We start from the raw sequence: 14,985 nt of genomic DNA, 5'->3' as shown, positions 1-14,985 counted from the left end.
TCTTTGCGAGCCAGTTTCCCCTCCCTGCTGCTGGTCCCTCGGCTCTCATTTCCAGCGTATACACCTCAGGAACGCCTTCACTGGGCCTTCGCGGCAGATCAGTCTTCTGCTCCTGGGCTTCTCCCTCACAGGGCTCGTCACAGTTTAGATCACGTGTGTATTATCTTCTCAACTAAACTGTGAGCTCTGTGTGCACAGGTCACCCCTGCGTCCCAGCATTGCCTGGCACCGAGCAGGCAGTCAGTAAATGAGTGGGTGAGTGGAAGGCAGATCTGAAAGCGTACCCTCCCTGCCTCGCCCTCCCAATCCTAGGCGTTCACGGAGACGCAGAAGAAACGGCTGCTGTCCTGGAAACAGCAAGTGCTGAAGCTCCTGCGGACCTTCCCGCGCAAAGCCGCACTAGAGATGCAGAGCTACCGGCAGCAGAAAGGGTGAGCGGGGGGTGGGGGCCGGGGCACAGGGACCTTCCTTCCCTGGGCCCTCGTTGGTGGATGGAGAGCGCGGAGAGGGTCACTGGCGTGGCGGGCCGGGAATTGGTTGTCCTCATTCAGTCCGCTGAGCGGCCTTATACGAGTCACCCAGTGAAGACTCTCCCAGAAGAAAATCAGGGTGTGTTCTGACCACCAGAACAGGGTGCCGAGCTGGCAAAAAGCACCCGTCCCTTCGCCTGTCCCTTGTTCTCACCTGCGTGCAGGGGGCTCTGAGGTCCCTTCGCACCCCAAATAGTAAATATCGCATTTGAGAGTTGAAGTTAGGAGAAGTGCTGTGAGTGGATGTGAGGAGACCTTTGTTTGCTCCTGTCTCCATCCTGGGGGTACCTTGGGGCAGGAGAAGAGAGCGTGTGTGATGCAAGGGCTTGGACGGGGAGTCCTTGCTCGGAGCAGGTCTGTGTTCTGTCCTTCCCATGGGGATTGTGGGGGGAGGTGAGGAAGGGACGGACAGAGGGGCCCCATCCCCGTCCACCTAAACTGACACCCTGCCTTCTCTCTCACAGCTGGGCGTTCGGCTCCAACTCGCTTCCCATAGCTGGCTCTGTGGGGATGGGGGTAGCCCGGCGGACCCAGCGGCAGTTCCCCATGCCTCCCCGGGCCCTCCCGCCCGGCAGGATGGGCCTTCTGAGCCCTTCGGGCATTGGGGGCATCTCCCCGCGACATGCCCTCACTAGCCCCAGTCTTGGGGGCCAGGGCCGACAGGTGAGCCGGTTGGAAGCAGAGGACGTGGCACTTCTGGGTTTGGGGTGGTGGTGCCTGGGCTGTGTGTGTCCATATCTCTGCATCTGGGCCCGGCTTGGAAGGGAGAGGCTCCTTTGCCAGCTCCATGGTGCCTGGGCCTGGGACTCTTCCCTCTCAGCTCACCGCTTTCTCTTTTCCCCTGCCCCATGCAGAACCTGTGGTTTGCCAACCCCGGAGGCAGCAACAGCATGCCCAGCCAGAGCCGCAGCTCTGTGCAGCGCACCCACTCCCTTCCGGTCCATTCGTCGCCCCAGGCCATTCTCATGTTCCCTCCAGGTAAACTGCCCCTACCCATGGGGCTCTGCCTCAGTGACACCCTAGGTGGCCTTTCTCTCAGTCCGATTCCCACTATCCTTTCTCATCTGCTCACCTCTCCTTATACCTCCCGCCACTCTGCACCCATCTTCCCACGTCGTGGGTTTTCCTGTACCCTCCCCCATCCCACTTCAATTTTCTTTCTCAGATCCTGTCTGCTTTCTCTCAGTCTTTCTCTCCCCTACTCCCAGCCCTGCATCTCCTCACCTCTCCCTCCCTGTGTTGCAATCTTAAGGTCCTTCTTGGTCTCTATCACCATCTCTTTAGAAGTTCATTAAATACTCAGTCTGGAAGGGGTGGAGGGGATGAGACAGAGCGTCAAGGCCTCTGTGGAGAGGAGTCCTGCCTGTCAGTGCACTGGGAACCAGTGGGAATTCTTTCAGGCAAGAACCAGGCAAGAGTCAGTTCTTGGATCAGGTCTACACTAAAGGATGATGTAAGGGAGCGGTTTTCCCTCTGTTCACAGGCCAGCCGAGAGGTGAGAGAGCAGAATGAGGTGAAGTGGGCAAAGGGAGGTTAGAGGAACGCTAGCCTCGCCTTGCTCGTCAAGGGGGGGTGACCCCGCCCTGGGCCGTGCTGGGCCCGCAGAGGCAGATGCGGCTGGTCTGGAAAGGGCTGCCTCTGGAGAGATCTTACATTTGCGGCTGAGGGTGGCGCCTGGCTGGCTCATCAGTAGAGCATGCAACACTTGACGTTGTGGTTGTGAGTTCGACCCTCCACATTGGAGGTAGAGTTTGCTCAAAAAAAAACATTTTTTTTTAAATGTTTTATTTATTTTTGAGACAGAGAGAGAGAGAGCATGAGCAGGGGAGGGGCAGAGAGAGAGGGAGACACAGAATCCGAAGCAGGCTCCAGGCTCTGAGCTGTCGGCACAGAGCCTGATTAGGGGCTCAAACTCACAAACTTAGAGTTTGTGAGATCATGACCTGAGCTGAAGTCGGACACTTAACCAACTGAGCCACCCAGGCGCCCCCCCGCAAATTTTTTTAATTAGATTTGCAGGTGACCCTAAGCTCTTTGTGTCATAAACTGCCAAATCGGTGGAGATTTTTAATTTAGGAGATTACACGAAGTGCCATCTGTCACAGGCAGAGGCCCTGCCATTGTGTTCATCTTAGCCTAGGACTTGGCACGTGGTGGGCCTCTGTAACTGGTGCTAAATGGCTGGCTGGATGAAGTGCACGAGCAAAACATTGAAACCGTTCTTTTTACGGGCGTGCTGTGTGCTGCGCTGTGTGTCCAGCAGCAATCCTGCGCTGGCAAATCAGAGCCTCCCGGCTGCACACATGAGGGCGCTGGTGTCATTCCCATCAGATCAGTCGTGAATCTGACACTCAGGTGACTTGCCCAAGGTCAAAACATTTTTTTGTTAAGAAGAGACAGTTAGGTGTCTTGACATGGTCTGAGCTCAGGGTTCATTGGGAATGTGACGACAGGTGAGGCTGGAGAGGGGAGCAGGTCCTCTGAACTCAGGCAGAAAGCTCAGGCTTCCTCCCTGTAGCAGTGAGGAGCCAAGGGAAGGGTTTTAAGCACTGCGGGGTGGGGTCAGGGCAGCTCAGGGTGGTGGGTTGTTTCACCAGAGCAGGAGACCCTTTTGAGAGGTAGTTTGAGGACAAGCCCCATGGCTGCTGTCCTGATTTGCCCCGCCTGCTGGGCCTGCCCAGATGACATCCAGCCCAGAGAAGCAAGTCCAAGTGGGGATGGGAAGGGTTCTAATGAAGCTTCTGCACCAAATACAGAGTCCAGGAGCCCGGGGCTGCCCAGTGCCTGGGGCAGATGCCCAGACTGTGCCCAAGGCAACATGTAGCGTGTGGCCTCCAGGAAGCTCCCTCAGCTTCACATCACTTCCTCGGTCGGCTGATCGGGCTTTGTCGGCATTGCTAAGCCTCTGCCTGCGCCATGACGCACCCAGGCCCGTCTGGGTCCTTCATCTCTGCTCGGTCATACTTTCCGTCTGGTGTGTGCCATGTCTCACGCACAATTTTTCGGTCTCTTGCCACTCTCTCCCTCCCTCCTTTCCCTCTTATCGGTGTCAGCCCCTCCCCCATGCCAGCCCATCCAGTCCTTTGTCTCCTGGGTTCTGCTTCCCACCTCAGTTCAGTCCTCACGCCTCCCTTCTCTCTCGCCCTCAGACTGCCCGGTCCCTGGGCCTGACCTGGAGATCAATCCCACTCTGGAGTCTCTATGTCTGAGCATGACAGAACACGCCTTGGGTGGTGAGCATTTCCTCTTTCCCTGACCCAGCTCCCACCTACCCAGCAGCGTCTCCACCTCTGAACTGAGCAACTCAGAGCAACCTGAGGGGTCCCTAGGGGAGGCCAGCCTCCAGGGAGGGCCTGACTGGGATGACAGGCTACCCGAGCGCCTTTTCTTGGGCCTCCCGCCAGTTCCTGATCTTCCTCCCTTCCTCCCTTTCTTATCACAGATGGGACAGACAAAACCTCCACCATCTGACGGGACCCACAGCCCAGCGCACCCATAGGCTCCCTGGGCGGCGGGCGGGGGCCAACCCCCAACGGGCTTCTCCGCGACAGCGAGAGGGTGGGCTGGCTCAGCTATACATTCTAGTATTTTTCTACTCTCTCACCCTTTTAACTTTTGTTTAACATTGGCACACGCCTTGCTCACTCCCAGGCCCGTCAAGGGGTCTCTGCTGAGGCTCAGGGAGGTAGGGGGCAGCCAGGATAAAGGGGCAGGGACTGGCCAGCCCGACTGCCCCTCCTTCCCTCCCTCGTTCCCCCACCCGGCCCCGTCCCACCCCTGCCTCCTCCAGACTGCCGGCCCCCTGCCCCTCCCAGGGGAGCAGCTCCCCCCTATCTTGTGGGGCCTGCTCAGAACCATCTGACATTTGTGGAGAGAGAAGTGGGGTACATAACCTGCTCTCCTGGATGTTATTTGGGAGGGGCTGAGGTGAGGGTGGTGGATGAGTGGAGGAGCCTCTTTTCCTCTCCTCTCCACCTTCTTCCCCATTCTCGTCATTCGCAAGGACAGGAGCCACCCTCCTTTCCCTCACTTCCTTTTGCCCTGTTTATCAGAGGTTCTCTACAATTAATTTCTTAGGCCTATTTAAGATGCATATTTATATAGTTCTTAACGGTTTTTCTCTCTGATCATTCCCTCTCATTTTTAGAATCCCCAGGCCTCTGAGCCAAGAAAGTGGCAGGGGGAGCCTGAATTTTACAAGAGGAGAGGGCAGAGCCCCCTCCTCCAGACCCCCTACCCCTTCCCCACTTCCCCCCAGCCCGGGCTCCCCAGATTGCAGTGGTTGAAGGCCGGGAGCCAGGGCAGCGAGTGAGGTCAGGAAGTCTGTTGCCTTAACATCCCCTTCCCGCAACCAACACACCCTTGTCCACTCCCGGGTCTGGTTGCTAAAGACTTGGGGGTAAGGAATAAGGGAAAGGGGATTGTTTGGTTTTTGGTTTCTTTCCCCACCCCGCTTTTTCTTTCATCCTTCCCCTACCCCCCATTCTGTCATGACCTCACTTAAGTGGAACACTATATCATAACCCAGAGATTTGTCCCAGCCGTGGAATTATACAAACCCTCTGGTCTCTGTTCCTGCTGAGGGGTTGTGCTGGGGCCCAGGTGGAGGGAGGGGATTTGGGGGTTCAGGCTGTGGGGAAGCCAGGGTCCCCTATTCCAACCCCCTCTTCCTACTCAACCCACCCCACCCCCCTCACTGGGACATTCTCAAGCTTTTCACACCGAAAAGGAAAAAAAAAATGTTATTTTTAGATACATTTTATGAATAACTTTTGTTATGAATATGGCTGGTAACCATTGTGTATGTTATTAAAGATACAAAATGTTGGGAAAAAACAAAAAACCAAAAAAAAAAAAATTTTAAAACCACCGCCCTCCCTGCACTCTCACCCCATTCCCCAGACCTTCTTGCCTCTGCCCTCCTGGTCTGGCCCTCCCTCAGCTCTGAGCCCAGGGAGGGGGAGGAAGCCAGGGGGGAGGGTGGCCCTGGGGATCTGCTAAGGTCCCCACCTCCTCTCCCAGTGCCGGGCTGGGTGGGGTGTCAGGTTTATTTATGTACCTCTTGCACACTCATCAACCTATGCAAGTCCCCACCCCGGCCCCGCCATGTTTCTGTGCCTTTGCTCATTCCCCTCAAGCTCCCAGGGCTTCTCCAGTCCCCCTCCCAATAGCCCCGGGAAGTGGGATGGACAGGGGCCACCTCGTTTGGAATCAGCAGGGTGTCCCTCTTACAGGACCCTCACCGCCTCCCAGCCAAGTCCTGTCTTCTTTGCTACCCATCAGGGTGAGCAGGTTCTGCCTGGCACTGGGAGGTGGTGAGGGACACCCCCCCCACACCCAGCGGGAGGCAAGAGCTGCCCCCCCCCCCCCACCTGACAGCAGAGTGTGCAGGACGCAGGCGGCCCCACTCTGATGGGCAGGACCCTGACCCTCTTCTGCTCCAGCCCCTCCCCAGGCCCCTACACCCCCCCCCCCCCACCCCACCACCATGATTTCACCCTCCCTCCTATCCCCAGCCCCACTGGCAGAATCAGCTTTGAGTAACTGTACAGTTTTTCTCGCTGTTGGAGAAGACTTACTTGTTGGAGTTTCACTTGTTTAATGGTCTGGGCTTATTTTGGAAAAAAAAAAAAAAAACAAGAAACAAAAACAAAACAAAAAAAAGGATTCTGACCTTTGTTATGCTACATTTCATGGAAAACCTAGTGGCCTTGACCTGAGGCCTTGGAGCTCCTGGGGTGGGGGGAAGGAGAGGTGTAAGCCGAATGAGACCATAGGGCTGGATGGGGGAGTAAAGGGAAAGACATTGGCTTTATTAACAGCAAGGCTTGCAGAGGAGGGAAATGAACAAAGCGAAGGGCTCGCAAATAGACCACCCGAAGAAAAGTGCCTTCCTGCGCATAATAATCGCATTGTAATCGTGTCTGCACCAACCCTGAAGGACCTGGGACTCAGTCACTGTCACTGTCGGCTTCACTGGAATCAGAAGCTGCTGCTTCACTGCCATCCTCCTGGGCTGAGTGCTCGCTGCCACTGGGGAAGGGACTGGCGCTGCGGCTCCGGCTCCGCTGGCCACCCCCGTCACTGCCGCTGTCCGAATCATTATCACTGCCACGGGCCTGGCCTCTGTCCTCATCATCAGAATCCGCATCGTCTTCTGAATCCGCATCGCTGCCAAAGATCTCCTCTTTGTCCCGAGCGGCCCGGGCCTCATCCTCACTGCTCTCGTCCTCGCCGCTACCGCTCTTGTCACTTGCCTCGTCCCTGTCACCCTCTTCCCGTTCGCTCTCACTGCCTGAGCGCTCATCCTCGCTGCCTTCCTTCTCACTGCTGCTGCCCTTCTCTCTCTCCTCATCTGTAAAGGAGCAGAGAGACGTGAGACCCAGTTCCCAGTTTCCCACCCTTCCCAGGGCTCCTGGGGTTCGGCCTGTCCAGCTTTACCTGAGCCCCCAGCTTCTTTCTCTTCTGTCTCCATCTCTTCTTCCTCTTCCTCCTCAGGTTCATGGTTCTCCAGTTGGGCCTTCCGTGCTTCCTGGAAGCAGCACAGTTGAGGGGAAGGAGGGTGTTCTGTCAGGCCTCTGCGTCTCTCCCTACCCACCACCACTCTCTACGGGTGCCCTGGGCCAGTGATGTTTGTTACCTGGGCTTCTAATTCCTTCTCGTTCATGTCCCGGTGCTTGACCACAAGCAGGGCATTGGTACCCGACTGAACCCCAGCCTTTGCCCGGCGTTTACTCAGGCGGACCCTGCAGCGGGCACGGTGGTGGAGAGGTGTGTGTAGAAAATGCATCTGAAGACCCCACTCTGGTATCTAGTCTGACTTGGTTTTTACTTCCTTACCGCTGCTTACTCCAGAACAGACCAGAATAAATGCGAGTTCGATAAGGGGACTAAACTTAGGGGTTGGATACAAGGGAAAGGAAGGGTAATAGTTCCATAATCTCCTGTACTTATAAAGCGTCTACGCGTGCACGCACACACGCATACACATATAGGAGCATCCATAAGAGATTTTTAAGGCGAATTAGTTACCAACACTTAAAGCACAGAATCTAGATTGCTGGCTTCTGGAAAATGTTAATCTATGGCCCCACTGGGACCTCCCCTCCCCCAACCCCCATAGCATAGTAACAACAGGTTGGAGCCCTTTGCCGGGCTAGGTCATGGTGCCTCTTGGAGGTTGCCAAGAGCTCCAGGTCACCCAGAGCCCACCCAGCCCACTGTGCCACCTTTTACATAGGATCAGAATTTGTGACCTCTGCTTTCAACAAACCCAGGATCACACTTTCTTTCCCAACCCTCAAATTATACCAAGGGCTCTAGCACAGGAATAAACTTAGCTCTCGGGGGAGTTGGGCAGGAGGTCACATTTTTAATTTGGGTATCTAGGATTTCATTTAAACTATTTATGCTAATTTTACATATTACTCTGTATTTTGCCTACGTTTACTTTCACGTGAAGTCTCTTATTGACGTCAGAAGAAACTTGGCTATCTACCCTACAAAAAAGCTCAATCTTGAGATTTCTTTCTGGGCTCTCATGTTAAAACCAGGCCCGGGTCACATGCTTGAGCAGGCTTCTGCTGCTCTTACTGAAAACGCACACGACCAATCCTTACGTACAAATGACCTCCAAGGTAGTTCCCACATACCCCAGGACCTTGATTCTAAAGCACAGGCCCAGGCTAATCCGAGGGAGGAGTGTGCCAAGTACCTGGTCTCCAACTCATTGTAGTAAACCCCGTCACCCTCCCGGAAGATGAAGAAGTAGTTTTCTTCGTAGCCCTTGCTAGCTTTGTTCTTCACGTTCCAGTTGTACTCCCGAGCAATCTTGTAGTCATACCTGGTGAGGGGAACAAGGTCAGCTCCATTTCTTCCTTATGGAGGAGAAAAGACCCAATTCTCAGTCCCCAAAACCCCACACCCCACGCACACATCATCTGGTGCATAGTCCATCTCCTCCTCCTGGTCCCGCTTTCGCTTCTTCAGTGTCTCTTCCACAGGCAGGAAGTAGGCCACAAACTGGTTCCCTTCCTCATCCATCATGCCTCTGGTCGGGAGAAGAGCAGTGAAGAGTGAGGACAAAGGGGCAATGAGAAGCGGGTCAAGGTGGGCAGTGGGGCCACTTACTTACCTGATCATGGCCTGAGACATCATCTCCAACGCAGCTGCACCACTTGTGTCCTTGGGGGCTGGGTCTGAGTCAAAAATTACCTGAGCGCATGGGTTGATCCACATCTGGGGGACGGAGAGCACTGGGATCAGACTGGGACGAGCAGAGATGGCAGGCTACCTCTCTCTGCCTCCTGCCCTGGATCTGACCTTAAAATCTGGGAAGACAGGCATGACCTCCACTGGTGTCACTCGGGGCTTGCTGTAATGCTGGGAGATCTGGTGGGGTCAAAAACAGGGTGAGGAGGAGGATGCGGAGCTCTGGAGCTGCACCTTGGTCTGCCTCCCACCCCCATCCCATCCCGGTCCCTCAGTTAACTGATTTCTGGGCGTCCTCAAAAGTCTTCTCGATGGCTGTGATCTGGCTATCTCTGTCTTTGTATATTTCTTCTTCAGTGAACTGTTGCTTCACAGAAACCCCAATCCTAGGAGTAAAGAGAGGCTTTTAGGAGTCACTGAACACACCTGAAATCTCCACTTTTCCCTTCCTACCCACCACAACTTACTTGACCTCAGGCTTCTCATTGGAGATGCCATAACGATTGAACTCAGTGGAGATGTACTCTGTCTTCCGCATCCACGGCACCACCTTCGCATGCTGCTGGGATCTGGGGTGGAGTATTAGGCACCAAGGACCCATCACCCTCCTCCCATCATAGATCCCCGTATCTCCAGTCCCCCCTCCACACACACACTCACCTCTTGGAGCTTGTGGGAGCTTGAATCTCCTCTTCCAAAAGCTTCTCATCAGCTGGATCTAGGAGTACTAGAGGAGAACAAGGGGCCAGGAAGACTATGAGGGAGGTCCTAGCCTTTGCTGGCCTAGTGCAAGCCCTCCCTGCCTTCTCACACACCATTTGGGTCAATGCGGTAGGTGTCAGGGTTGATAAGGTCAATGGTGACCCCCAGGTCTGGCTCAGTCAAGAGGTCGTGTTTGTGCTGTTTTTCCAAGGAAGTTGCTTTGTACTGGACGAACCTGGGTGGGGAAACATACCCATTATGGTTTCCTGATTCCAGCTTTACCCTTCATATCCCTGTTTCCCAGAGCCCAAGCTTCTCCAGGGAAGAACTCAAAATGCAGTGTCTCCCCCGCCCCCCCCCCCCATGTTAGAGTGAGAAGGCTGGCTCTTCAATGGGTAAAGACTTAGACACCGATGGTTTTATTCATTAAATATTTATAGAGCACCTACTACCATATGCCAGATACTGTTCTAGGCTCTGAAAAAAGCGGCCAACAAGAGAAGCAATTCTCTCTCTCAAGGAACTCCTGTTCAAAGTGGGTTATTTCACCATCCTCCATGTCAGTCTCACCTGTTCTGGTCAAAGGGGTAGGTGATGAACTTGGGGTCGAAGGGGATGTCAGGGAGGCTATTGCAGTACTTGACTCGGCAGACCACTCCAGACCTGGGAATACAGTAGCTTAAAACCTAGCCCCTGCTGCCCCACCTCTGCTCCCAGCCCCCACGGGCCCATCCCTCTGAGAAAACACAATGGGGCTCACCTCTCAGGCAGAGTCCGGTGAGAATTGGGTCTGGTAGGTAAGAGAGAAAGACATTGACAGAAAGATGAACAGGATTTACAGAAGGGGGGAGGGGCTCCAAGCTTTTAAAAGAGGGGAGAAGGGGGTGACAAATGCTAATCCCTTTTGGGAGGGGTGCTCCAAGTACTTTAATGGAGGGAGTCTAGTATTTTAACTCCTTTTAAAAACAAGTGTCTGCAGATGCTTCCATGAATGAAGCCAACTGCTCAATCCCTTTTGGAGGGGATGTCTTCAAGTGCTTTAATACAACTACGTACTCAATTGATTTTGGAAAAGGGGGTCTCCAAACGCTTGACTGGAATCTTAAAAGCACAATCCCTTCTACTTAGCCTCCCAAGAGTCTAATCCCTGAATTCCATGGCAGGGAGAAGGGAGCAGCACCCCACCCCTGAAGGAACCTACCCCCCTATGTCAAAGGTGAGCGCTCGGTGACGTCACGGCGTTCGCGGGAGGGGTATGACATCACGGACAGACCTAGGGGGCTGTTGACGTTGTAGGATACCCGAGCCCGACCCCCCGCCTCGCCGAAACCTGAACAGACCCAGAGGAAAGCGGTGCAGCCAGGTGGCGTGGCGCCTACCTGTGGCCATCCTCCCGCTGGGCCTGGGTCTGGATGGTGGGCGCCATGGCGACAAGGCGAAGGAAGCCCGGACGGGGTCCTTGCTGAGCCGCGGGGAGAGGCGGAAGGGTGTACCGACGTCGGCGGACGCCTAATCCGAGGGAAGGCTCGGGTTGGCGCCGCTCTCTGAGGAAGCAGGGTCGGAATGATGTGGGCTGGTGAGAAGAGTTCCTGTAGAGACTCAGGTAAACGCGCAGGCAGCGCCAAAGACGGACTCGCAGCTCCGTCTCCACCAACTGCCGCCAAGACGCTGAGGACCCGACAAGTAGCCTCAAGCTGCGAGGCCTTCTGGGAAATAGAGTCCGTATTAGACCCACACCCGGATTGGTAAATAGCTGGGTAAAGGGCGGAGCGAAGGAGGAAAAACCTCTTGTGATTGGTGAATCGGTATCTCCATATGACGTTTTATTTGAGCGTCAAGTGCGGGTAGTCATTCTTTCCCCCCATTGGCTGACTTGCTTGGGAGGAGCAGCTAACTAGCAAACAGGGCCTGGAAACACAGAAGCTAGAAAGAAACCGGGAGAGACACGCCTGTGGCGTATTTCCGGCGCGCTAAGCGAGGAAGATGGCTGCGTCCCAGCAGCAGGCTGCTGCGGCTTCGTCCGCTGCAGGTGTGTCGGGTCCGGGTTCGTCTGGTGGCCCGGGTCCCCAGCAGCAGCCGCAACCACCAGCACAGCTAGTGGGGCCTGCCCAGAGCGGGCTTTTGCAGCAACAGCAACAGGACTTCGATCCAGTGCAGCGTTATAAGATGCTCATCCCGCAGTTGAAGGAGAGCCTGCAGGTGATTGGCTAGGAACGGCGAGAAGATTGCGGGGTTTGGTTCTCTGACTCCAAGGGGTACAGGGGAGGGCAGAGGGACTCTGTAGTGTGGGAGAGAGCAAAGGAGCGTTAGGCAGGGAACGGGAATATGAGTTGGCCCTTTTGATGAGGCCAAAGCGAAGCTCTGCTGATTTACAGTGTGAGCGGGATAAGCGCGAATGTTAGGCCTGGGAATGGCCGGAACTCGAGTGGGAGTGAGTTTGAAGGGGCAAAAAGGCTCTGGTTGTTAAAGCCTGAGGAAGGGACCAACCAGCCTGTACAGAGATTCTGCCCGTGATTGGTGGGTGAGGGAGGATCTAAGATCTGTCGGGGAGATTACTGGCGAGAACCCTGGATGAGAGCGGGCTTCTGGGAAAATACAGGTGCTACCCTGGATTGACAGGAGACGTGCCAAGTGAAGAGAAGGCTTGAAATTGAATAGATCTTAAGGAAGACTGTAGATCTACCAAAAGCATCCCTCTCTGTCTTTCCATTTCGTACATTTTTATTTTTTTATAAACTAGACCTTGATGAAAGTCGCAGCCCAGAACTTGATTCAGAACACTAACATTGACAACGGACAGTGAGTATAGTCCCCTTTTCCTAGTCTTAGAAACTCATCCCCGGATTCCCATCCACCTCCCCCCCACCTTCCTTCTATTTTCAAGCCCCACTCCTTAGCGTCTGGCCTTGCTCTTTTTGCTTCTTCTAAAACAGTCCCTGAGGCCCTGCCTTGGGGCTTCTGGGCCTAAACTTGGTTTCCTGATGGATACTTGGTTGGGTAGACACTGACATGCCAGAGATTGGAAATCCATTCTCCAGTTACCTTCTTCTCCTGGACTACAGAAAGAGCAGTGACGGACCTATACAGCGCTTTGACAAGTGTCTGGAGGAGTTCTACGCACTCTGTGACCAGCTGGAGCTCTGCCTGGTAAGGGGCCTTCTAGACACTGGGGCACCACAATCCTGCCTCAGTCCCCAGGTCGTCAGGAACCCTCATTCAGTCAGTCGTCACACACACACTGAGCACCTCCTGTGGGCCAGATGTGTGCATCAGCTGATGCTGGGGACACAGTGTTGTCCTGATCCTTGCCTTCACAAAGCTTCCAGTTCACTGGGGTGACATGTGTCCTCAAACAATGACAGCTCAGGGTGGTCAGGTCTGTGATAGGAAACGCCCAGCCCACACAAGTCAGGGCTGTGATGGGGGAGGCACATAGCCTGATATGATAGGGGAGGTGTCAGGATTAAAATGAGAGAAAAAACAAAAAAGTAAAGTGATGGAAGCTCAGGGGAGTGTAGAAGGCCAGAGAAGGAACCTGACTCTGCCTAAGGTAGGGTAGGGAGAGGGGGCTCAGGGAGGGCTACTGGTGGAAAGCACATCTGAGCTGAGGCTGAGACATAAATGGAAGAGGCATAGGAGTTTTGGGGAAAGTGGGTGGCTAAGAGCACAGCCTCTGGAATCAGATGGACCACCAATTCCCACCTGTGAGCCTTGGGTTTCTCCTTTGAGAAATTAACTTTGGGGAAAGACAGCAAGATCACGTATGTAAAAAGCTGAACGTGGTACTAAGCACGTGGCAAATGTTTCCCTTAGTGTCGTCATCATCATTTTGAACTAGGTTTTGAAAGAAAAACCAGAATTTGAGAAGCCTGGTGGTGGTAGAAAGGTGTTCCAGCCAGAAGGAACAGGCTGTTGCTTTAACTCTCCTTTAGGAATGTCATGAAACTCAGTTTTGCTGAGGTGTAGGAGGCATTAGGGCTTGTTGGGTTTTGAATATAGCCCTGTGGGCGCTGGGGAGCCATGGAGGGTTTTAAGCAGAGAAGACCGTCGACCTGCTTGCTGGCTTCTTTAGGAATATGCCTCTGGCTGCCCAACGAAGGATGGGTTCGAGGAGCCAAGAGTGGAGGCTGGGAGCCCCAGGAGGCAACCATGGCAGGATTCAAGGAGGCTAGGCCGCACCAAGACAGGCTCCTGAGACAGGGACCCAGGAAGAGGAACATTTTGGTGGGGAGGGTATGAGAGCTCTGGAATTCCAGGGGAGGCCGGGGACACAGGTGTGGTGTCAGCGCAGAGGTGAGAACTGAGTGGTGCCTGAGGGTGGGAGAGGAGACGGGACCTGGGAATTACCCCCATTTAAGGCTTGTGTAGACTAAGAAGTGTCTAGAGAGAGCAGCCAGAGAAGAAGGAGGAAACCCAGGAGCAGGTGTCATCGGAGAAGTCACTGCCAGTGCCAAAGGCCGCAGTTAGGACAGTCACAGTAATAGCTGGCCGACATTCATCAGTTAGCACTTAAGGTGACGCGCTAGTGCCCGTGGCTCTCACACTGTTCTCGTGTTCTCTGTTCACACACGCTTTCTCGTCCTTGCCTGATGAGGTAGCAAAGGAAACAGGCTCCGAGAGGAGCAGCTGCACACCGGAAGTCACCCAGCAAGTGATTGGCAGGGGGGCCAGGCTCTGACCCCAAGACCCTGGGAGTCCAGAGGCTGAGCAAGCTACCCCAGGCTGGCCCGTGGGGTGGGGTTGGGAGTAGGCGGGGTGAGCGACACTGATGCCGTACCTTGCCCACCTGCCCACAGCGCCTGGCACATGAGTGCCTGTCCCAGAGTTGCGACAGCGCCAAGCACTCTCCAACGCTGGTGCCCACAGCCACCAAACCGGACGCTGTGCAGCCTGACAGCCTGCCCTACCCGCAGTACCTGGCAGTCATCAAAGCCCAGATTGCCTGTGCCAAGGACATTCACACCGCTCTGCTGGACTGTGCCAACAAGGTCACGGGCAAGACACCTGCACCACCTACAGGCCCTGGGGGCACCCTGTGAGCTGGCAGGGCTGGGAGTGGGGCAGGCAGTAGGGGAAGGGGACCGGGAGGGAATGAAGAGTGACCTCAAAGCCACCTTGTCTTTGACTTTTCTTCCCGCTGGAGCACTGTGGCCACAGCCAGCAGGGGGCAGCAGAGGCTAGCAGGGAGTTTGCAGGGCGGGGCCTTGCTCAGCCCCGGGCCTGCTGTCCTCCCTAGCCCAGGATGCACTTTGGACTGCTTGTTGATGACCTCTTCCAGGGGCTCTCCCCCAGCTTGGCCTGGGTGAGGATCCCTGACCTGTCCTTCTCCTTCAATCCTTCCTGCTTCTGTCCCAGTTTGGGGGTGGTCTCTCTGATTTTGTTCCCTTTTCTAGCTGTCCTGTATGTTTCTGAGGCATGTGTCTGTTCTCTCTCTCTCTCTCTCTCTCTCTCTCTGCGCTTCTGTGTTCCTGTCTCCCTGTCTCTGACCTTCTCTGTCCTAGCCCCCTTTTGCTGTCTTCTGCTCCCAATTCCTAACTGGGAC

The 14,985-nt window shown here is 54.9% G+C and overlaps 3 protein-coding genes across 5 annotated transcripts in view; 2 read left to right on the top strand and 1 right to left on the bottom strand.

The window, feature by feature from the left end:
* Positions 1 to 10,767, top strand: part of SAMD4B (sterile alpha motif domain containing 4B) — a 41,895-nt gene extending 31,128 nt beyond the window's left edge. The window contains exons 9-13 of one of the 3 annotated variants that reach the window (XM_042970285.1): positions 313 to 431; positions 995 to 1,193; positions 1,385 to 1,508; positions 3,680 to 3,763; positions 10,607 to 10,767. In XM_042970285.1, coding sequence (XP_042826219.1) covers positions 313 to 431; positions 995 to 1,193; positions 1,385 to 1,508; positions 3,680 to 3,763; positions 10,607 to 10,674 — 594 coding nt within the window. In that variant the 3' untranslated portion in view covers positions 10,675 to 10,767. Of the gene's footprint in view, positions 1 to 312; positions 432 to 994; positions 1,194 to 1,384; positions 1,509 to 3,679; positions 3,764 to 3,972; positions 4,131 to 7,028; positions 7,341 to 10,606 lie in introns of those variants that run through there. The other 2 variants (XM_042970283.1, XM_042970284.1) reach the window with 2 other exon arrangements.
* Positions 6,323 to 10,905, bottom strand: PAF1 (PAF1 homolog, Paf1/RNA polymerase II complex component). The gene is made up of 14 exons (XM_042970289.1): positions 10,823 to 10,905; positions 10,204 to 10,233; positions 10,014 to 10,106; positions 9,557 to 9,678; positions 9,402 to 9,468; positions 9,209 to 9,310; positions 9,022 to 9,127; positions 8,853 to 8,921; positions 8,665 to 8,768; positions 8,464 to 8,580; positions 8,245 to 8,373; positions 7,171 to 7,276; positions 6,972 to 7,062; positions 6,323 to 6,885 (listed from the first exon to the last, which is right to left on the bottom strand). The coding sequence occupies exons 1-14, from the start codon at positions 10,867 to 10,869 to the stop codon at positions 6,482 to 6,484; spliced, it is 1,587 nt and encodes a 528-aa protein (XP_042826223.1). The 5' UTR covers positions 10,870 to 10,905; the 3' UTR covers positions 6,323 to 6,481.
* A 422-nt stretch (positions 10,906 to 11,327) lies between these two features.
* Positions 11,328 to 14,556, top strand: MED29 (mediator complex subunit 29). Its single transcript, XM_007096893.2, has 4 exons — positions 11,328 to 11,642; positions 12,184 to 12,242; positions 12,506 to 12,590; positions 14,240 to 14,556. Exons 1-4 carry the CDS (start codon positions 11,427 to 11,429, stop codon positions 14,480 to 14,482), a joined length of 603 nt encoding a protein of 200 aa, XP_007096955.2. The 5' UTR covers positions 11,328 to 11,426; the 3' UTR covers positions 14,483 to 14,556.
* The last annotated feature ends 429 nt before the right edge of the window (positions 14,557 to 14,985 follow it).

Source organism: Panthera tigris, chromosome E2, assembly GCF_018350195.1.
Source record: "Panthera tigris isolate Pti1 chromosome E2, P.tigris_Pti1_mat1.1, whole genome shotgun sequence".
Lineage (NCBI taxonomy): Eukaryota > Metazoa > Chordata > Mammalia > Carnivora > Felidae > Panthera > Panthera tigris.
This window is presented reverse-complemented; position numbering and strand designations above follow the sequence as displayed.

Bases quoted from the DNA above. Each gene is read 5' to 3' on its own strand.
- PAF1 (XM_042970289.1), bottom strand. From the start codon at position 10,869: ATGGCGCCCACCATCCAGACCCAGGCCCAGCGGGAGGATGGCCACAG. The intron at 9,679-10,013 runs GTGAGACTGACA...TTCCCCACCCAG, and splicing joins TACCCCTTTGACCAGAACAG to GTTCGTCCAGTACAAAGCAA. The intron at 7,063-7,170 runs GTAACAAACATC...TGCTGCTTCCAG, and splicing joins AGAAGGAATTAGAAGCCCAG to GAAGCACGGAAGGCCCAACT.
- MED29 (XM_007096893.2), top strand. From the start codon at position 11,427: ATGGCTGCGTCCCAGCAGCAGGCTGCTGCGGCTTCGTCCGCTGCAGGT. The intron at 12,243-12,505 runs GTGAGTATAGTC...CCTGGACTACAG, and splicing joins ACTAACATTGACAACGGACA to AAAGAGCAGTGACGGACCTA. The intron at 12,591-14,239 runs GTAAGGGGCCTT...ACCTGCCCACAG, and splicing joins ACCAGCTGGAGCTCTGCCTG to CGCCTGGCACATGAGTGCCT.